The sequence below is a fragment of the Chelmon rostratus genome, chromosome 21, assembly GCF_017976325.1.
Source record: "Chelmon rostratus isolate fCheRos1 chromosome 21, fCheRos1.pri, whole genome shotgun sequence".
Taxonomy (NCBI): domain Eukaryota; kingdom Metazoa; phylum Chordata; class Actinopteri; order Chaetodontiformes; family Chaetodontidae; genus Chelmon; species Chelmon rostratus.
The window spans coordinates 14,277,060-14,299,583 of NC_055678.1; the positions used below are offsets into that span (position 1 = coordinate 14,277,060).

At 43.7% G+C, this 22,524-nt stretch overlaps 1 protein-coding gene across 1 annotated transcript in view; it reads right to left on the minus strand.

Moving 5' to 3' along the window:
- The window catches only part of itga3b (integrin, alpha 3b), a 28,140-nt gene extending 8,272 nt beyond the window's left edge, over window positions 1-19,868 (minus strand). The window contains exons 1-7 of the mRNA XM_041962375.1: window positions 19,543-19,868; window positions 4,337-4,464; window positions 3,032-3,114; window positions 1,925-2,174; window positions 1,615-1,713; window positions 1,267-1,471; window positions 336-529 (exon numbers count right to left, since the gene is read on the minus strand). Of these exons, the coding sequence (XP_041818309.1) occupies window positions 336-529; window positions 1,267-1,471; window positions 1,615-1,713; window positions 1,925-2,174; window positions 3,032-3,114; window positions 4,337-4,464; window positions 19,543-19,718 (1,135 nt within the window). The 5' untranslated portion in view covers window positions 19,719-19,868. The remainder of the gene's footprint in view (window positions 1-335; window positions 530-1,266; window positions 1,472-1,614; window positions 1,714-1,924; window positions 2,175-3,031; window positions 3,115-4,336; window positions 4,465-19,542) is intronic.
- Window positions 19,869-22,524: the final 2,656 nt, after the last annotated feature.

Sequence of the window (22,524 nt, forward strand, 5' to 3'; positions counted from 1 at the left end):
CTAAGGGAGGTCTGTGTATGGAAATATTGGCCCTCTAGGGGGCAGCACAGCACTATTTAATGATTAGTAAATTACTGGCTGGAGCAGATTTGTACAGTATTTAAGCAGTTTGAACCTGATAACCCGAGGCAACTGCTGAGTAGCACTGCATAAAAAAACAATCACACAAAGTCTCAATGGGAAACTCAATTTTTCCTCACTGATGTAGCTTCATAGACAAAATAATGCAAATGCTTCATAAAATGCACTTTAAATATGAATATGTGCATTACCATTGCTCAAAGTATCATTTTGTAGCCCTGTGCAAAACAAATGTTTTGAGTTCAGAGTCGCACCTTGGAAGCCATCTTGGTTGACATCACCAATGGCAGCCAGTGCGAAGCCAAACGCAGAGGCTGATGGACCCTTCAGCACCATGGTAGCGGTCTTTTGAAAAGATCCATTCTCATTCATGAAGATGTACACTGCTCCTCCCTGATCCTGCATGCGGTCAAAGTAAAATGGGGCACCCACGATCAGGTCATTCCAACTGTAAGGAAATATCCAAAAATATATTTTAATATGCAAATACATGCATACATACATCCTAAACATTACCAAACGTTATCCATAATTCACTGACATTGAATTCCTTGCGTCTCAAATGCACGTCTTCCTTAAAATGCTAAAGGCTCAACAATTTTTCACTCAGGCATTATGGGGGAACACATGATTTGAGCATGATGTCATGATGAACGCCTGATCTCAGCTGCTGAAAGGACGGGTTTTCTTCTCTCATCTCAGATCATGTATACATCAGTGTCATGCATTCTCTGCATGACAGGTCAGATCATAGCTACAGAGCATTCGAGCATGAGGTTCAAAAGCACAAGATACAGGTCACAGGCAATCCACTGACACATGCAAACATAAGCAGGTTGGGCTTGAGATATGGCATTAGATGGAAGATTGTTTCTAAATGAATGAACCACCAACCATTTCTTTTGGTCCCTTGTAATGAAAGATACATTTTTGGTACTTTTGGAGGACTCTAAGATTTTAATTTCCAATATGGGTTTGTTCTCAAACCAAGGCCATAATAGATAAAGACCAGTCTCTTTGACTCCCAGCATGGAAAATGCCACATTATGCTTTTGATGTTAATCCTGGTCCATGTGATACCCAGCAGTAGTCTAATCAAGTGCACAGTGGAGGGCTCTATATTCTGAATAAAAAAGAAAAGGCTACAGGTAACATTGATTTTCGGTGTAGTGTGCAGACACGCACTCGTCATTGTTGAGGTCAGTGACAATCAGGCTGTTCCCAAAGTACGAGCCCACTTGTTCCCCGGGGATGATGAGCGCCGGCTCCAGGTTTTTGTTGGTCTTGGTCCCGAACATCACTGAGCCCTTGGACTCGTCCCTGGGAGACCCTGTCACCACCGTGTAATCATCATGGCTCAGCAGCTTTTTGTCCTCGAGAACTGAATAACCTGCAGAGCAAGGTGTTTGACAATCGCCGTTAAATCATCAGACCTTTATAAAAGCAACACAGGTATTTTGGAATAGCACGGATGAAATAGGATGTGATAAATCTGAATTAAAAAACACTTCATACTGTACACTGTATATTTACCCATATAACTGTATCGTCTTTTCAGCTGTCCAAAGTCTTTGCCTATAGAGTCCCAGGCGTTTGCTGGATCTGGATCTCTCCATGTTACATGAACATTTCCTTTATAACAAAGCAGAATTAGAAAACCATATTGTGTCTGCTTCATGCACAATGAACAGCTTTCCCAGACAGAGAATAATCCCAATGTTAGACTAACACTAGAATTTAGCAGACTTGCACAGGGTTTAATCCCCGTCTGCGAAACCAGCCCATTATTTCAACGTTAAGCAACAAAACACACTCTTCTTGCGGTTAACTCCTCAGTGCCCACCTTGCCACACGTAGCTGCCTGTAGCGCCGATGTAGACGTCGGTGTCTGTCATGCCGCCTGAGATGCCCATGCTGCACATGCCCTCGAGCTCCATGTCGAAGTTTGGGTTGCAGACCTCATAGTTGTAAGTCTGCCAGTCATCGTTGGGGTCATAGGTCAGGTCGTTACTCCTGACGAAGCATTTTCCTATCATCCGCCGCTGCTCCTCTGCGCCGCTTTTGATGATCTTCACATAGCGGTGCCCGCATGCCTAGTCACCAGAGAAGAGTGAATATGGGTTGTGTAATTACTCCAGCTTGCAATGTGTCAAATCTGGCAACCTCTTCTGATAATGTCCTCATACTGAGATTAAATCACAGCGAGTATTATTAAAAAAGGATGTTTTGCATTCTTCAGTGTACATTAAAATAAACAATGGCTAAGATGGAAAAATCCTTTAAAGTAAATGAAATGCCCATGAAATTAAAACAAAACAGCAAGTCATTTCCTGATAATTAGAGTAGTACTGCCCCTTTCTGCAATAAAAACATTAAGATGAGGCAGAAAGTAAAAAGCTACTATATATAAGGACAGAAATCCAAAAATATTCCAAACTATCTACAGTATCTTTAAAATTAAAACATTCAATACATGAAAAACTGGCCTAAAATTAGAAATCAGAGGCCCTCTTGCAGTCGTTTGAATATAAGTCTGTGTGTGTGTGGTCCAGTACATTACAATTTAAAATCAGCCATAGGGCAAGGATATAAAGGTTAATTCACCAATATATCCACATATGCATATATTAATATTTCAAGAACATTTCCTCAATAAAAGAAACATGTTTCCTATATGAATCATATTAAAAGAAAAAAAATCTGATTTATGACTGTGACTTCAGTATTACTCTACATCCCATTTCCTGCCTGCATGTGTCATTCAGTCTTGGGTGCATGTTAGGTGTTAACATCCGTTTGCTGTATGCAGCAGTAAATATTGCAACATTCAATATCTATGGTCTGTAACACTTTATGTCCCACCACACCCCCGCAGTAAAATCCATGTTACTGTGGTTACTGTAATATGTCACCTGTGACACTAATAGAGTGAAACGGGATGTCAGCTCACCAGCACGCGTCCCGCTGCCAGGTCTCTCTGACTGGCCACGGTCACGCCCAGCCACATGCCCTCCACCATCTCAGTCGGGGTTGCTGTGGATGTGTTATAGTGTTTAGGGCAGGTGTGGGAATTACATTAAGTTCTCAAAAGGCTGCTATCATGGAAATAAAGTGTGAAAATGAATCCAGATTACTGAAATGTTCTATCTTTTTGATTTGAACTTTAAACATGATTGTAGTGATGATAGTCACGAGAAAACCAACAGCAGAGCTTCATTCAGCCCAGATCATGCCCTGACGAATACGAGCCACAAAAATGTAGCAACACTCCAGCCTCAACATCAAAAGTGAAGAGGAATCCTTTTATTATGGTTCTTACTTTTAGCCTCCGGGGGGCCTATTCACCTCCACGTAGAAGGCTGTAAGTCTATCAGTTAATAACCTTCAATTAAGAAAGGACGCGCTTTCGGAGTTTCATAACCTGGAGCTCATCGTGTGGATGCAGCAAATGATCGTGGATGCTATAGAACATGCCGGGGATTAGACTGAGACTGTTGGACACGCTAGCTCTGTCCTCAGTGAATAAAGAGGAACCAATCTGATTATCATTTGCAGGCTACTATTTACAGTTGCTCACTTAGCAATCAGGGAAATCCTCTGCAGTGCCTGTATGTGTTAAAGGGAAACTCCACCGATTTTTCCCGTAAAGGTTAGTTTACTGATCGTGGGTAGTATAACTCAGCCCCTGTATGAAGTCGTCTGTGGCTGTGTCTGAGACAGTAACCCCTGCTGATGTCATCAGAGCTATCTCGGCTCGCCTGAATAACAAACTGGGTCCAACCAGACAAAGAGGGTCCAACAAAAAAGATGCTGTTGGGTTGAATCATGGGAAATGTAGGATCTAGGGTTTTTAGACTTTGACCTCCAGATAGAATATCTCTGTTAATGCTTCTTCAACTTTGACCGTTCATGGTATTCAGGGAATGGCTGATGAACCCCTGACATTTCTTCTAGCTCTACCATGAGGCTGACATTTGTGGTTTTGAGTAACATGTTGGACACTATTAGGGCCTCATTTGTTTTAATTTTTACCACAATTCTGTTTCATTTCCCGTGTTTTCTGGGTTCTTTTGGCAATTTCTGCGACAGTCTGTGTTTTACAGTTGATTTCGTTTTTATTATCTGATTCTGACTCTGCGTCGTGGAAATCAAAGGGCCCTACACTATGGATGGATTGCCATAGTCCGTTACCCACAACTCTGCATCCTCCTGTTAAACACCAAGACGGCTGATCATGTCTGAGAGCTCTGCTTACTTGTGCTAACCAGGTCCATTCTGGAGCAATCAGCGATGTCTGTTGTGATGGGACAGGAGTAGACAGCACCTGTTTCATTGACATTCTGTAGAGATATGGCTTTTTCTTTGGGTGCACCTGCAAGAAGCCTGGACACAAAAAGAAAGAAAGAAAGACGGATTACGATTATTTGATTATATCAGAGCTTTGTCACGGTGTTACACAGGTTTAAGCTGTAGTATTCCTTCAGTTGAATGTGAGCCTCTTTCTACCATCTTCCAGCAAGCATTTAGCAGTACAAAACTTTGTCTTAATAAAGTATATGAATGATTAAGAGTGACACATGTTATGTGATATTCCATAGACGTACATACCGTAACCACAACCACAACCACTACTGACCTAACCCTAACTCTAACCTTAACCTCTAAGTCTTCACTGTAAAATGTAATGATTTATATTAGGGGGACTTGCATTTTGTCCCCACAAGGAAGTAGAGTCCCCACAATGTGACTGTGTAAACAGATTTATGTCCTCTCTCTCACACACACACACACACACACACACTCACACACACACACTCACACACACACTGCAGACTGAGCCAGTTCACGTGACCTGTGAATTAAAAGGGGAAAGAGTGGAGCAGTCAGAGCATGACCCGTGACAAGCCTGGGCACCGCACACACCTACAAAGACACACAAGCTCCCTTCTTGGTGATGGACCTGATCTTTTTGTCCACTCAGCCAGACACTCCCTACATCAGCACCCTTTAACACACCACAGAACTTTGAAGTCGAGGGATTACGTCCTCTACAAGGCTCTGCGCCGGGACACACTATTTACTGTCAGCAGAAGATTTATTAGCTCCACTCTGTAGGCGGAAGGTGCCGACAATCTTGTTTACAGTGTGTGTGACATATGGCCTGCTGTACTATACGGGAAACAAAACCAGAGTGTAGCGTAGGCAAAGTTAGAGCTTCTTTCCATTCAAGCTTTCTGAAAGTGTTCATGCATTGCTGGTTGGATGCTGACATGTTGCTGGCAGTGGTGAACGGCGGAAAAGTGGAAAATAGTGAGTCAAGCTGTTAGTCAACCTTGTGGGCATATTGAGTGCAAGTGCAGCGACTGAGCTTACACGCACTGATAAGTAAGAATAAATACAGATAATGGGTGTAGACTTTAAAATACACCTTTACAGTAAGGTCATTGTGCCTCCAAATCAAGATGTCTCTCATGAGTCAACCCTTCATTGTTCAAACTTGAGGATGGATCAAAATGCTCTCATTCTTGGCTGCTCACGCATTGCTCACACATTTTGCGGCGGGTTTTCATGTAGTGCAAACACAGTGAAACTGTGTACCAGGCTCTGCCTCTCTCCACCACAGCCTTCTCTATTTATATACACCCTTACATAGACAAAATGCCCCCATATTTGCAATCTAATCATGAGAAGATCTCAAGAGCCCAGACAAAAATATTTTCTCTTTGATGTGTCGCCTGAACATGACTAGACTCAGAAGGTTTGCCTTTGCATGGAAATCAGTCATGTGAGTTTCCGCTGCTGATTATAGATCAAATTACCCTATTATCGATTTGACACTTGACCATTTGGAACAAAACTTCTAAACTGAGTGCAGGTGTTATATAGTTAGCCTTATCAGGGCTCATTACAAACAGGTTAAAATGGAAAGAACTATATGCTGGGATGACATATTTTTGTATATATATTTTATATTTTTGGCAAAGGCAGACTCACGAGTAGATGAGTTTCTGAGTTCTGCATGATAAAAGTTAATGTCCCCAGAAACTGTTTCTACGCTTCAAAATCACCATTCCTGTACACTTAGCCTGAAACCCGTATCCAGGGCATACCCAAAGTACACTGAAAGCTGCTCTTGAACTATTTGGTGTACATGATGGTTTTAGCCTGTACTGAAATGCAACACTGATGTTTTATCCTCAATAGTGAGAATCACTGTAAGTGCTACTGGCATTAAGTAATAGATGTTTTTATTTCTGCCTGAATACTTTTTGCAAATAGATGCCTGCAGATGACTCTATCTGGGCCTTTTTAGCTAAAGGGACCACAGCATGAAGCCCTACCCTTGTCCAAGTTCAATAAAAACTGCTGACAATACCACAGAAAATTAATCTCATATATCTGTGATTGTTGTAATTGTGTCTTGGTATGATTGATTCATGAGAATCTTAGCTTTCCAATGACGTGCTGCATGAGTACAATCTTCATCGTAGCAGTTGTGTGCATAGCCAGGTGAACACTCTGACCCCCGTTAAGAGTGCTTATGTTAGTCACTGACCTTATTTCAGCCAAACCAAAAGCCTATTTTTAAAAATAACACTGTATATAGTCAGTATATACAGTATATAATCTATAGTGTCTTCTGCAGCCCTACACCGAATATTTTCCATTGATGCATGAAAAAACAGCAGCCATTTCTGCATCATTTGAAACAGAAAGGTACGATTATCCCCTCTTCCTTCGACCATACAGGTATTATCAGCAATCATCTTGCCACAGTGACGACAACCAAGAAGAGCCGAGATGGCCTCTGCGGGCCAGCAGTTTCCAGTGGACTGGGAGGAAGAGGCCTTGGTACAGGTAATCATTCAGTAATGTAGACAGCATCTGAGATTCCATAGAGGTTTGCAGTACTTAGTGGGGTTGACAGATATGTGGAGAATCAGGGGCACAGAGTCCCACTGCAAGTGTGAGGCCCATTCTGTCATCTACAGCATGAGTGAATGTGTGTGTGTGTGTGTGTGTGTGTGTACTCCCATACTACAGAAAAAGCAAGTTTCTGTATACATGTCTCACCTTTCTTCTTCCACAGACATTAAAAGAGAAGTCACGGCCACCCAAAATGTTTTTCGGCTCTTAACGGCACAGAGTGTCTCACGCACTGACAAGGTTAGACATTCTTGTGGGAAAACCAAGGCACATATCCAAAGCATTCAGAAGACAGAAAGGGGTTAACCAGAGAATAAGCAAGGCTGTTATAACACTTCAAGGCCAGCTAGAGCAACCTTTGCTCACACAGAAAAACAATTATGAGGAATTGGGGCATAGAGTCCAGTGCTAATCACACATGCTTTAGAGAGGCTTGGCTGCAGCAATGGGAGGAAAAGACCTCGTCCAACCTGACCTCAGAGCCACACTCGCTGTCATCTCACCGTGGCATCAGAGCCACGTGGGTCACCTGTGTTTGTTGTGGAAATCCAACACTGTTGATTGCTGCCATCGGGTTTGAAGTGAAGACACAGCTTTAAAACTGGGAGGTGGTATTCTCTTCCTCTCTGAAGAAACAAGTCTGACATTTTTGAAATGCACTTTCTTGCTTTCTTGCAGACAGTTAGATCGAAGAAAAGATCAATACCACCTGTATGTCTGTCAGGTGAATCCAAAGCTACAGCCAGTTATCTTAGCTTAGCGCAAAGACTGGAAGTAAAGGGAAACAGCTAGCTTTAGTCTGATCAAAAGTAACACAAATCCTCCTACTGGCACATTTTAATTAACATGTTATATATGGTTTGTTTAATCAGCGCAAAAAGGTTGTCTCATGTCATGGTTGCCTGGGAACTTCATGGTGACAACAAGACTCCAGGGCCAAGCAGAGACACACATCTGGCACATAATCTACCATAAAACCTCAAAGTACTGCTTTTGCATTTTAGCTTTTGTGTGGATTATGAGTAGCTGCCTTTGCAGCTAATGAGCATTTCACTCTGGCAAAAAAACAAATACGTGCATTTCTATAAACTATTGCTTTAAATAGGACCCCTAACATAGCCTGAACTCTCCTTGCCATAATAATAACTGAAAGATCACACTCTTCAAACATGTAAAACTCTCCATGCAAACAGCTGTTTTTCTAACCACGACCTAAAGTTTGTTACTTGAAAGGGTTTCTCAAGTATTCTACAACTCACGCTTACAAATGACCAAAACCTGAGTTACAAAGCGTTGACTCGGCGTGACAGCACACCTCATATCCTGCCCCGCTCTGCTCCTATCTCCCTCCCTGCTCATCACCTCCTCATAAACAGGCTGTCAAGGGCCTAGGGAAGGGAAGGGGGGAACCCGGCAGCTGCATTCCAACTCTGAGGGCATGTTGAAATTTGCCCTCTCTGCCTAACAAGTGATCCGAGCGACTGGCTAAACCAAACATTTACTGCGGCAAACACACCCAGCCGAGGTGAGCGCGGCTGCATTCTTGCCATTTGGAAGTAAGAAGCTCCCACAAGAAGGGATGAACTACTGAATATACGATAGTTCATCCAATATCAACGCCGTTCAGTTAAACAAGCATTGGTCAACTTGATCACCACAGCCCACCAGAGCTCCTGACAGCACCAAAAAACAGAGGAGGGGGAGGAGGTGGTGAAAAAGCGAAGGAGTGATGGAAGAGAGGAGAGAGGAGCTTCGAGGGTGATCGCAGAGAGGACACTGCAAGGTCTGTCAGTTTGGTAAACAGAAATCTGTCTATAAGACTCTCAACACAACACATGTAGTTCTCTGGTAGTTGACTGAAATGAAGCCAGAATCTCTCAGGCTCTCGCCCCCCCACCTGACTCCTAACTGACATCCACAGCGCTGACACTGGGAAACCCAGCTCCATTAAACATGACTAAACCTTCCCGGATGATAATTTCTCTCCATCTCGTTGGCTTTTGCAAAACTAACAAGTAGAGACAATGAGCAGGGCCAGTCAGTCGTGTTTATAGAGGAGCAAAATGTCATCATTTAGAGTGCATTCATCTTCATCTGGGCCCAGTCTGAACAGGAGCGTAATGAGACGCATGATATACATCTATAACAGGCACACGGTTCTTCATCCTGCTGGTCTTAAATGTCAAGAGGTGTAAATATTTAAAGATGGGTGAGAGCGAGAGAAAAGTGGGTGACAAAGAGACAGAGAGGAAACTTTCTGTGTGTTCGGTGTTTTTCTTTATGTGTGTGTGGCATTATAGCTGCTGCGAGCGTGCTGTAGTCAGTCAGCCTTACACAAGTGATGGATCACCTGTCCAGATAAGGCCCAGGGCGACCTGTTTGTGACGGGGTGCGGCCGTGGCCCTCAGGGCAAGGAAAGAGCAATGTTAGAGAGCCTCAGGGCCTGTTTTTCCACTATCAGTATGTGTGGCTCAGAATATAAATTCTACAGAACGGGGGCACATCCACTGGGTGTGGCTTCTTGAAACAGCATCCAACACAATTATGTGAACCAGCCATGATTCTGTTCTGTAACATCATGTAGAGCAACCGCCTCTCCTGAAATTAAAAACAGGATGCGTCAGGCTGCTGTAGTTGAAACCACTGCAAACGAGCAGACACACGCACACGTTGCCCCTGGTAACAAGGTGTGCTTTGGATGAGGATACAAAGGGGAAGGACTGGTGGAAAATTAACAGAGGAGGCTCAGTGACATGGAGAGCAGAGAGAAGTTTGATAGAGCTGTGAGCGTCAAATGTGGGCCAATGACGACTCCATCGTCAGCACTCCAACAATCAGTTTGTGCACAAGAGAGGACGAGGTAGTTAGTTTGCAACCGGCTAGTGCTGCTTGCGCCCAGCAGTTATCCAGCTGAAAGGGAAGACTTTCATATATGCAGGAGGCTGTGGGTGCCTTTACTTAAGCTTTGGAAAACAAGTGTGGGTTTCTGTGCAGGCAGATATGTGCGCTTGCTGAGGGATAAAGGTGAAACAAATACGCACAATATGTTTGAAGTCTGTGTGATGTTAAAGAGGTCTGTGGGTGCTTTAGTGATAAAAAAACAAAACAAAAAAACAGGGTGACGGACCTGGTCTAAGACACCAGCAGGGAACTCCACTGATGCTCCCTGTGATATACTGCAGCGCAGAGCAGGTCACCAAATTGCCAAACAAGTACAGACAAGGACCAGGAGCACAAAATGCTATTAATCCTCACCCTTAATCCTACATCCATTCAACAGATACACAAACACTCACACTCACCTATACTGCATCCTCAGTATCTTTCATTCTGCGCCGCAGGCGGCTCATATTGATCACCACTTAGACCCACTAAGCAAACAAATGGAGATAATATCGAATGGAGGGACTCAATTGGCAGATCGAGTTAAGCATGAGGACAAGAGCAGAGCGGGGCTGAGATCTTTTTATGCTCCTGTAATGATGCAAAGGATGAGGAAGGCTCACATGATAGATGTTATATGGCGCAGTGTGGTCCACTGACTGTAAGTCAACATGAAGCCACATGCGCGTGTGTGTGTGTGTGTGTGTGTGTGTGTGTGTGTGTTTGTGTGTGTGTGTGTGTGTGTGTGTGTGCGGTTTCACTTGTATTACAGCAGTACTCTGATTCATCAGTTCTTTGTATTTTCAGGAAGCTCTCTCTCAAAGCAGTAGGTGGGGGCACATTGCTATCAGACCATTCACAGTAAGCACGCCTAGTTGTTAACACGCTGGCGATGTGTGCGCACGTACAGAACATGGCTAACAGATGAGTCCTCACTGGACAAACAGTGATACATCAACCTGCTGCAGGCAGGAAAGCGTTGGTCACACCGACCAGCCCCAACAGCACCTGTGCATCTCAGGACTTTCACATCTTTTAATACTAAGACCAATATGGTGTAGATAATTACTAAGATACTAATAACGATGTCATTGATATATACTGTATCAGTACATGTGTACAGTAAACTTACTGTGTTTTACTTTTATGCATTACGTGAGACCAAACTCTTCATATGTGTAAAACAACAAACTTAATTGTTAATTATGTATTTTGAGTGTTTCAGTGAACTTCTATCAGTAATTCTATCAGTAATATTAGTTACAGATATTCTCAGAATGCTGGACTGTAATGTGTAGAATTAGCCTATTGCATGATACATAGATATAAAATAAAAAGGAGATAATACATAAAATAATAGTAGATATAGTATATTTAACCACAAAATGTGACCAACAGCAGACAAAATGATATACGTTGTAGATGTACAGTCCTACAAGAGGGACTGGAACACAGCTTACCTCTCCTATTAAGACAAATCTTTTAATATAACTGCCAAAGGGTGTCAATTATTAACAAGGCGAACACACACAGAGTGAAAGGAAGTTAGAGGTGAACTGTGGACACACCTCGGATGGTTAAACTGTAATTTCTTAAAACAGCCGGAAGATACAGTCAGCATGCTGCTCCATTTTCATCTTGTTTCTCACAGCCTTCAAACGTTTGTTTTTCAGTTCACACATGAGCCCGCCGACCGTAGCTGAGCTCAGAGCTTCGCCTTAGCAACGGTGAGGGGCTGTTTTTGGCCTTTGCCCTCTCGCCTCTGTCAAGTTTTCAGCCTCGAAAGACTCTCACGGTGTAGCTGCTGATGGTGATGTTAGAGAGTTTAAACCAAAGAAGTAGACTGAGCGTGCAAAAATATGGGAAATAGAGGAAATGAAATGCTGGCATCATCGTGAGAGATGGTGATTTTAGTCGCGAGAGGAAAACGAGATGGAAATGAAATGCAATGCATCACTGTTGATCAATAAAATATCGGTCTGCACCTGGGTTCTACACACACACACGCATACACACACACACACACACACACACACACACACACACACACGCACACACAGCAGTGTAAGAGGGCATCTCAGCTGGACAAACATCCTGTTTGAAGACCACCATCTGCCACTGGTGAAACAGTAACAGGAGGGCAAATCCATTAGGACCCAGCCTGACAAATCAAACATGGCAGGTCATCCCCCGATAATAAACTAGCTCACTTTTAATTAGCAATGAGCAAAAACATGTCTGACAACAACGTTGTTTTAGCTTAGTTATGTCTGCAGGTTTCTCTACTCACATTGTGCCATGTCTGTACCATATCCCATCTTTCCCCATAATATCAGCATCATTTTTAACGATCTTTTTAAAATTATGATATCATGATATTTGCAATGTTCCACTTGTTGACACACTGACATTATACTGTAACGCACAGCAGCAACAAGCATGGCTGAAGGTTAGAGTAACATTGCTGATGGCTCCATGGTGGAGGGTAGCGACTTCAGCTGTGTGGTTGCAAAAGGTCAAATGTACAACAAACCACGTTATGTAATATGTAAGAAGTTGAAGAAGACTGTAACAAGAAAAGGGAGCGATTTTTTCACCACCTGGAGCAGAAAACGAGGAAAGCCAGAAATACATTGAGGAGAGCTCCACAGCTGTTGTGAGTTCCAAACCAAGCTGACAAACTACATTAGTTTAGCATAGCATCACAATTCTTTAGCAAGTTGTACTCATGTCATTATCATCACCACAGAAATACCATAAATATAACGAGATTATTTTAGGGCCATGGCCCCACCAAGTCAGTGCCCGGTGTCCCTGGATGAATGATGTCAGGCTGGCTCCCCCGCTCCCGCACATGCAGACGGCACAGCACTGCCACACATGATTAAAACACACACACACACACACACAGAGACATGCCATCTACCAAACTGACACAAATGCATGCGTACAAACAGAAACGCAGATTCACACAGCTGGACTGAGCCTGAACACATGTTCCTCAGTGACCCCACATCACACAGGCACACATGTGTCCTGCAAACTCACAGCATGCAGCCGTTCACCAGAGACCCGCGGTATCGGTAACAACATTTGCGTTAACATTTTGACCCCAGCTGCTTGTAACGGGGGGAGGGGGTGGAGGGATTACAGGTGGACCGCCTCACAGCTGTAATGGAGCAGGCAGCAACACTGTTAGCGTGCCTGCGTAGTGCCAAGTTTTCACTGAGATATTACTCATCTTGTATAAAAGCAATGCAGGTGTGTGCATGAAGCATCTGTTTTTACCTGTTAGGGCTTGGACAAGTTCCAATACAGACCACAGCAGCAGATATTTGTCTTTATCTATTACATGTTTCAGCTCATCATTTTCATTTATCAATAAACTATATAACAGAAGGCATTTTTGCAACATATTTTCAGCACATTTCGTGTTGTTTAAGGACAGACAACACGTTACTGCACACACCGACGTCCACATACCAAGTGTAAACCAATACTTCAGGATCACTTCCCCTTTAAAGATGAAAAATGGCATGAAGAGGGAAAGGCATTGAAGCATATAGTTTTTCTAGCTCCAGGTAGCTCACATTAGCCTGCAGGGCAGCCACACCAGCTTCTCTTCCATGCTGTTTGAGGGCATTTGTACAGCCAGGGGAGAAAAGGGGGATCTCTTACACTTTTGTTCAGACAGAAACAGTCTTCACTGCAGGTATTTCCAGTGAAAGCCCCACCGTAGAGAATCTCCTCTGTGCAGATTAGCAGGAGGCGAGAGGTCCCGCTGGGATCTATTTCAACATGTTATTAGAAGCCGTCATTCATTCTGCTGCTACACAAAATGCAACTCATGGCATTACCAACTGATTGGATACAGGCAATAAACAGCATCAAGATTAGGGCCAGTCACTGTGAAGAAACTTGCACTTAACTTTGTTGAGGGCTTTCACAGCGGCGGTGTCTTACACTCCAATAAATTAGAAAGGACTGAAAACCTTGTTTAACTTCCACCCATGATTTTATGGTTTTTATAGTTAGGTACCACTTTTAAACAAGGCACCCTCTATAAAGGGTTTATATTATATCATTTACTAATGATTCATACATCAGTTATATGACATTTGAACAAACTTGGCTTGCCAGGTTGTAAAATGCCACAGTGGCAGGTGTGGATTTCTTTTTGCTACAAAGTCATCATTTCTGCAGTTCAAAATAAGGATTATAAGTCTTTAATAGAGGGTTAGAGGGTTTTTAAAGGTACACTATGCATAATTTACCTAAAAAACTATGTTCAGACTCATACAAAAGTCTCAGTCATCACTCTGCCTGTATTTTCTTATTGGTTATTTTCTTATTGCTATTACCTTTGTAACAAAGGTAGCGACCTTATTTACCAGGTGCCAGATGCTAAGCAGCACACATCCAAGAGGAAGCAACAAAAAGCAGAATCACAGTGCAGAATATAATATAGCAAAGAGAATCAGCAAGTGGATACAAGCAGCACGCTTCTGGTGCCGCTGAGCCAGAGAAGAGGGGTCATGTTTGAATGTTTACAAACAGTAACCAACAAATCATGCATAGTGTACCTTTAATGATCAGGTCTGCAGTTGTACGTGTTAATAACTTCAATAGATCTGGGTCCAGATTGTCCTGATCTGACCAATCAAACCGCGTGTTTACAACCTGGCAATGGCAATCTGACTGTGGCTTGTAACTTATATATAAAGCATTAGTAAACCATCCCACATTTTAGCCATTACTTACAACTTCTACAGCCATGGTGAAGGTTATCTTTATTAGAAAAAGGAACCAAACAACAAAACAACATAAAATCAAAGACACAATGACTTTTTTTTTTTTTTTATCAGAAAATGGTAACTAAAAAAGCCTTTAATCCATTTCATCCAACTAAATTTCATTTTCTTCACTTAGATGGTTACTGGATCATCAATATCTATGTAACACAATGCAATAAAAAAATTAAACATATTAATTCAGAATAAGCATATATTTTCATAAAACAATAAAGCTGATGAGGTAAAACATTAAATATGTTGCCTCTGTACTTTTTTCAATTGAGTTTAGGTCAAAAAGGATTAGCATAGTTTCCCACTCTGTTTTATTTATGTTTTACACAACATCCCAACATGTTTGGAATCGTGGTTGCAGTTCGATCCATCAGGACGACTGTTTCAGATGGTATGGCTTCAAATATGTTGATTAAATACCTCTCAAATTTTGCAATGCTTTTCTTTCTCAGGGACACACCATGAACAACTTCCAGCTGGCTCTCATGTAATACATGTACAGGGGTCTAACAGACAATACACGATTGTTTTCTGAAAGTGTTTCACTGTGGCATGACACTGGTGCTCTGATAGGCCTCCTTCAGAGACAAAGACCATTAGCATTTCTATGAGGGGGAAAGCTGGACCACAGCCAAGTTAGACATACCCACCTGCATCATTTCCATTAGCTCCAGCATGCGCTCTAACACTTTAGGTCATTCACTTTAATGTATATGATACCAATCTAACTTTTGAGTTCACTGAAAACACTCAGCCGCAGAACTTCTGTGCACTTACAACCCAATACATAATCCTGTGCTGCAGATGAAAATGACTGAGTGCTGTGAAAACCTGTCTGCATTGGTATCCACTGTCAGCAACATGGATTCAAACTGATCACTGGCACAATTATTCCCAAAAGAGTTAGATTAGAAGGTAAACTAGCAGATGAGTATTCAGCGTTTCTGCACTGCCATCGTCATCTGCTGCCTTACATCAACTTCCCTGAACCAGGATTTGATTTCAGAATGACGTGTTCAATTCCATGAAACTGTGGGAGGTCTGAGGAAAAGCAGAGCACGATCCGGTGCATGTTCAAACTGAACGCCAGACTGTTTGCGCCTGTAAACCTCACAGCAGGTCGACTCATTTAATCTCTACCAGTGCAGAGGGGAAGGCCCCCGTCAAATTAAATGGCTGACTTTCATGGCCTCGGGTCACTGCGGTCAGACAGAGATGAGCTGGAAAAGCAACGGAACTTCAACTCTGATTAAATATTCATCAGAGAATTGAATTCTTCTCCTCGGGTCACAGAGGTTCCCAACTACTAAATACAGTAAGCTCAGCTACATGCTGAGGGACGAACAGGAAGATTTTAAATTTTGGGGGGTTTGCATGTGTGCGTGTGCAATTGTCCCCAGAAACGTCGTTCTCACTCCTGTCTTGTCTCAACCTGAAACCTGGCAGGTTGTGACTGTGCAGAGAAGGGTAATACATTCCAATCATACCACGGGGTCAGGGGACTGGAAGAGCCAATAGGTGGCCAGCTGACTGCCCAGTCCCTCCTCCCTGCTGCAACAGAGAACAAAAAAAGCCCTCTCAGGAAAAATCTCTAAATGGGTGATTCAAAGAGAAAGGGGGGAGTGGAGAGGTGGGTACCCTGTACAAATTGGCCTCAGGTAGCTTTTACATTATTCAGGTGCAGCCCTTCCCCAAGAAGGAGCAATGTTGGTCTACTAATTGGTCATGTACCCTAACTAAATTCAAAATCATTTTTTAAATGGCTTCATCTGAACCAAGATTACGAATTAGGTAATAGCCTACATCTTAAGACATTGAAGGAAAACTTTATTGCACTCACTTTATTGCAGAACTGGGAGTAGAAAGCCTCTCTCCCGACTTTTATCCTGGACCCTGTCTGACTCGTGCATGCGCAAAGAACGGCCACTTTAAGCATTGTGCATGTCACGACTGGTTTATATGCCTCGTTCCTGCATTTTTCAAATACTAGTTCGCTCCAATAATGAGCAACTGTGTTAAAAAGCGGCTCTGTGGTGTGGTGAGACAGATCTGGGGCGACAAAAGAAGCCAGACAACACAGAGGAAACAGACGGGACTGTAAAACCAGCCCTAGTCAAACATGGGACACACCATCAGCACATCCCTGCTCGCAGAATCACAGAGTATGTACACAACAAGGCCTGAGCACTGGAGGACTGTCTACTCAACAGAGGCGGCAGCACAGATTACAAACAGGCTGCCGGAGAGGAACGGGAGATATTACCACACTGCAACTTGCAAAACACATGGACTGATAGCAAGTGTGGATTGTTGAGAAATTCAGAGTGAAAGTGAGATTTTGGTTGCAGGTAGGTCAACACTCTCGTTCTGGATCACAGGCTACAGTCACATTCAGGGTGAATAAGTCCCTGGGTTTTGCTTCTCCATATTCAATAAATAGACCAAAGCGCACCATGAGGTGAGCAAATGCAGCAGCTACGCATTTCATTGCTGACACCACCGGCATCATTGTTTGCCTCAGCGGCTTAATGTCAGGCTAGCTGAGAGGATAAGACGACACTGGAAAGAATGCCACATATCAGACCAACAAAATGTGTCTTGTGTGGTTTTTAATGACTCCTCAAATTAACAGGCATAGTTGCACATTTTGGGAGATGCGCTTATTTGCATTTGTGCCGTGAGTTAGATGCAAAGATTGGTACCATTGTCGGAAAGCTAAATATGAAGCTACTGCCAGCGGCAGTTTCGGTTAGCTTAGCACAAAAACTGGAAGCAGGGGGAAACAGCTAGCCTAGCTCTGTGCAAAGGCACACTGTGCTGTAATTAGTGAGATTTAGGGATGCCGGTGGGTGGATTTTGCTTTGCTTCCCATGTTTCCACTCTCTGTGCTAAGCTAAGCTGAGCAGCTGCAGGCTACAGCTTCGTATTAAGAGCAAATACGTGTATTTCCCTCCTTGAACTTAATCTAGAAGCTTGTCTGATTTTAATCCTTAATTCCAAAATCAGAAGGACAAAAAAGATCTTGAGCCAACTCATTATATCCCAGCTGAGTTTGTGAACCATGGCATGTTTTGGACATCACGATCAGGTCATATAGTGATAAAGATATATCTTAACAGAATCAGACACACGCTGCCACGTAGAACTAAGCACACATCAAAACTCATATCTAGCAGCAGACTGATGAGGCTTCATACAGCCTCCTTGTCCCTGCAGGCCTCCACTCTCATTACCACGGCCATGTGGTCTCCTTCTTGGGTTGCAGTCTGTGGATGGTGACTCCAACCCTTTGGGGACAGGGCTGAGACGGCACATCGATCAAGAGTCAGCTGGACACTGCTATCCACTCTACAAACTGGGGGAAATGTATGCAATGCACATCAATCTGCTGCTGCTCGTGGAGATCAGGCCGATAAGCCCTCCATCAGAGTCACTATGGTCGTGATAACGCAGAGGAAGACGCGCTTTGTGATATTTCTTCCTGCGTTACCCTTCAAAGCAGATCGAGGACACAGATAACAGCGAGTTATGAACATGCTGCGTAATCACGGATGTGGAAGGATGAGGGGGCTACTGTAATTGTCCGAGGGAAATCCTACACTAAACAGTGATACAGTTTGAGGAAGAAGCTGCATGGGAAGAAAGCAAAGATGTGTCCTGTCATTCTTGTCCTCGAACGTCAACCATTCCTTAAACAACAACAAAAAAAAGTACTTTTATGTAAATCTCCAAAACACTGCTAACACCACATGAGCCGGCGTGTCTTGGTAATAACAAGCTACATGTGTTACAGGCCAATGAGCACCTTTATTGCGAAACACAACCCCACTTGTGTCTTAGCTGAATGTAATAGCCCCGGGATAGGTGGAAAGAAAGTAGAGCAGGCTATGTCACAGCTCTCTGCGCATTCAAAAATGTACACTGAAGTCGAGAATACACAGAAGTGTCAAATATGGGCTCATAAAGAAACAGAAATGACTACTGTTTCTAATTTTCCAGACGCTGTGATAGCCTTACAAGACATTCCTGCTTGTGTGTTGAGCTCCACAGCACAGACGAGCCCCAAAGTGCACCAGCATCAGTCAGCCACAGCACAAGTCCCTCTCAAAGAGCAGGAATCGTGGCATTTCTTATTGAGTAAATTATGCATTTTCAACCATATGATTGAGTCAAAGTTGGAGACCGATTGCTGCACCTGCAATAATTGGATGATTGAAGGTTTTGGCAGAAAAAGCAAAAATTGAAAAGGAGAATTTGTGTGTCACAAAAAGAGACATCAATATAAACCTGAAAGAGCCAGTTTTCCATCCTCATATGTTTTAATAGCTCAGCTTCCTGTTCCTGTTCTGTGACTGCGCAAGGCATTTAAATGATCCAGGTCACAACAAGACCTGATCAAATCCCCTTTGACTTGCGATAAATGCGCAAACATGGTAGAGAACCCCTGATCGAGAGGTTTTATATACACCAGGGTAGATCTGAATAAACCTGTAGCCGAGAGGTGTATTTTAACAGGTGGCTGCCTGCAGAGGAACTACTTTTTTGTAGAGAAAGGGAAGCGTGCCATGCGAGGGGAACCACTGCAAAGTGTTTAACAAGCAGACGCAGTTTATAAACGGCCAACAGGTGTTTCACGCAATAAACCGTACACCCCACAGCCTTAACGCGGGTTTTGCGCAGTGTTTTGTGCGCAATAAGCTTCTCAGTGGCGGATAAAATGGTTGTTTTTCGTTACGCCTCTCAGTTCAAAGCAGGTGCGTAGCCTGTTTGAATGCGGTCATTATTTCACCTCTAAATAAGACAGAAGTGGAGCAGTTTGTCAGACAAGCACAGCACGGCAACTTACAGGTACTTTCTGGAGCCCTCCGTCTGTTGGTGCAGAGCTACGGAGAATCCAAAGAAGCTCCCTTTGGTTTTCCCCTCTTTGATCACAGGGAAACGTTCATCTATATTAAATCCACCGCAGGTTTGCGCCCCGTGGTACACAGCCAAAACGGCGCAGAGCAGCAGTCTTGGAGACATGTTGCGGCCGTTCGTCCCGAGCGAGTGCTGTGGGCTTCACGCAGATCCACGATCAGCGTGGCTCAGTCTCCCGCTTTGAGCTCCAACAGGTAGGCTGCGCTTCACAGAGCCCTCCGCACCGAGAGCCGCCTGTCTCCCCTCGACTCGCACTCAGCGCTAAGTGCCAAGGTGTCGGTGTCTGCCTCCCCCTGCCTCTCTCTCCCCCGCCCTCCCTTCCTTCCTCTCTGCCCTCCACTCCCTTTTGAAACAAATCTGCATGCCCACACTGCTGAGAACGGTGAGCTGTGAAACCTCCGTCTCTCACCTCCCTGTCTTTGTTTCTCTCTTTCCACACACACACTTCTACTTTCCACCTGCTCTGCAAGATTAAAAGTTGCACTTACACTCATCAGAAAAAAATATCAATAAGGTTTAGTTTGGATACTGGAGATAACATGAAGGTGTTGCTGTTGATGCAATTACTAGTTGCAAGTCAGGATTCTTTTTATTATCGATTAAAGTGCAAATCATGATTAATCAGTTAATTGTTTAGTCTTTAAAATTCCTCAATCAACAATTAAATGAGCTCATTCATTAATTCCTTTCACAATTTTCCTTTTGGAGCATGAAAAAAATTCATAATAGACAGCCGTTATAGTTCCAAATACACACTAAATATTTCATGGAGGATGGTTGAAGTGCTTCTCTCCACAAGCACCATGTTATTGATGCCGTCACTGAAAATGTTGAACTTTTTTGCACATACTAAGCCTGCAATATTTTCTGTAGGAGGGACGGTGGTATGAGAGTCAGGCCTCCTGTCAAAACTCCTCCAAGCCAACTAATCGACCCATGGCCCGCCCTCACATGAGCGCTCTTGTGACAGCCGCTCTCTGCCTTGCTCCGCTGCCTATCGCTCAAACTTCTGGCATCCAACAGGCAGTTCATTAAACCCTTAATCCTCTCATAGAGTTCATGGAACAGGCTGGAGTTTTTTAAAGGATCCTTTCCTTCCCATGAATCCCCCAGCACCCTCTCTACCCACTCTTTCTGCCGTTGACAGACTCCGTCTCCTCCCCGCTTGCTTGTATCTCAGCAGCAATGTGCGATCTTTCATTATGTCTGATTTTTATTGGCTGGCTCATGGCTCAAATCTGGCACCACTGACCTCCTCTAATTGATGAGCTGAACTCCCACTCTTCATCTCCTCCTGCCCCGGGAGTTTCTCTCACCCAGAGGTAATCTCTTCCCCATCCCCAGTGATACAATGCCTTATGGGCGCTGTAGTTCACTGTGCACATTCCACTGGCCAACTGCGAAAGGTTTGTGTGTGCTTGTAGTTAGAGGTATTCATGTTCTTTATTACACTGTGTTCAGGTGTTCACAGGTCCTTGTTTGTTTGCATACTCTTTGTCAGACAGTGAAACCATATAGAATATCACTTCTAATGGTTTGATTCCTGGAAACAAGAAGTCCACTTGTCTGGATAACAAAACAGAGGACACAAACTGCAATCAACAGGTTATGGTGCATTCCATAGATTGCGCTGCAACAAAAGTCTGCCTCATGATCTTTGTTGGAGGTCATATCTCTGTCTGTCACTGGCTATCATGGGGGTGAACCAGATATCCCGACATGTACATGTGGAATCAAACAGGTTTCCAGAATTAATCCAGACTTGACCTTTGTGTTTGTGCATGTTCACATTATCCAGCTAGCCAATGCTTTTCAGCCCAAAGGTGAGCACACAACATGCCAGTGTATACACTGTCAACATCCTGCTGTTGCCTTATCAAGATGGGAATCGGCTGCAGCGCTGACGTTGAGCAGATCCACGCGATCGTGCATATAAAGCACTCAATGGCCCTGACAAACGTCCTGAGAGAGACGTCAGCAGAGGAATTTAAAGCAACCAAGCCACAACCTCCCCCTTTATTTTGCTCTGTGTTGCTTTTTGGCCAGAGAGCACCTGATCCTTAACCCCCTCTGGGTCTTACACCCACCCTTTTGACATCTGAAAAGTGTCACTGGGAAAAGTGACAGCTGATACTGGCAAACTGTGTTCTTCTTCAAGAAGAAGCCAATTGTAAGGTGTGGAAGTGCACTGACAGCCACCTGTTTATCAATGCAAGGCTGTCTCTATATTCAGACTGGTAATGAATGCTCAAAAAGTCTAAAAAACTTTATCTGATAACTTTTGGCAGGAGAGCAGGAGTTCACTTGCAGCCCCTGTCCGGCCTTACAGTACAGAGAAAAATGAGTTCCGGCCGTTAAGATTTGTATTCCCTAGACCCAGCTGTAAGCCAACACCAGTCTCTGTGAACCATGGAGACAAAGACCCAAATGCAGTGGCTTCTGCCCCCTGAGTCCTCTGCTCTAGAACCCTCCAGTCTTAACCCACACAACACACATGGAATGTAATTTGCAATTTATCTCGCAGTTTCCTGTTTTTTTCCCCTCACCAAACCCACCGCCATCCTCCCCCGTCACCATACTGTCCCAGAAAAAGAACGAATTCTCCCCATTCCTCCTCTTCTCATTATTCGTATGTTTTTCTTTCTGCCTCGTAATATCCATTTAATTGAGGAGGTTAAGCCTACATGCTTATAACATCTCCCCGCTCGACTTTCTTGCTGCTTTGTGGTTTGCCGCGCATCCTGCGTGGCTCAGCCGAGCCCCTTCAAGCCATCCTTTGAAACAGTGCTGACGGCTGATGGGACGGGGTGGGTGAGTGGGATGCAATCTGGAGTTCCTGATGTGAATGTGCGATAATAGAAATGGACTGGCTATTGTAGAGCAGAGCGAATGTACAGACTGCATCAGTATG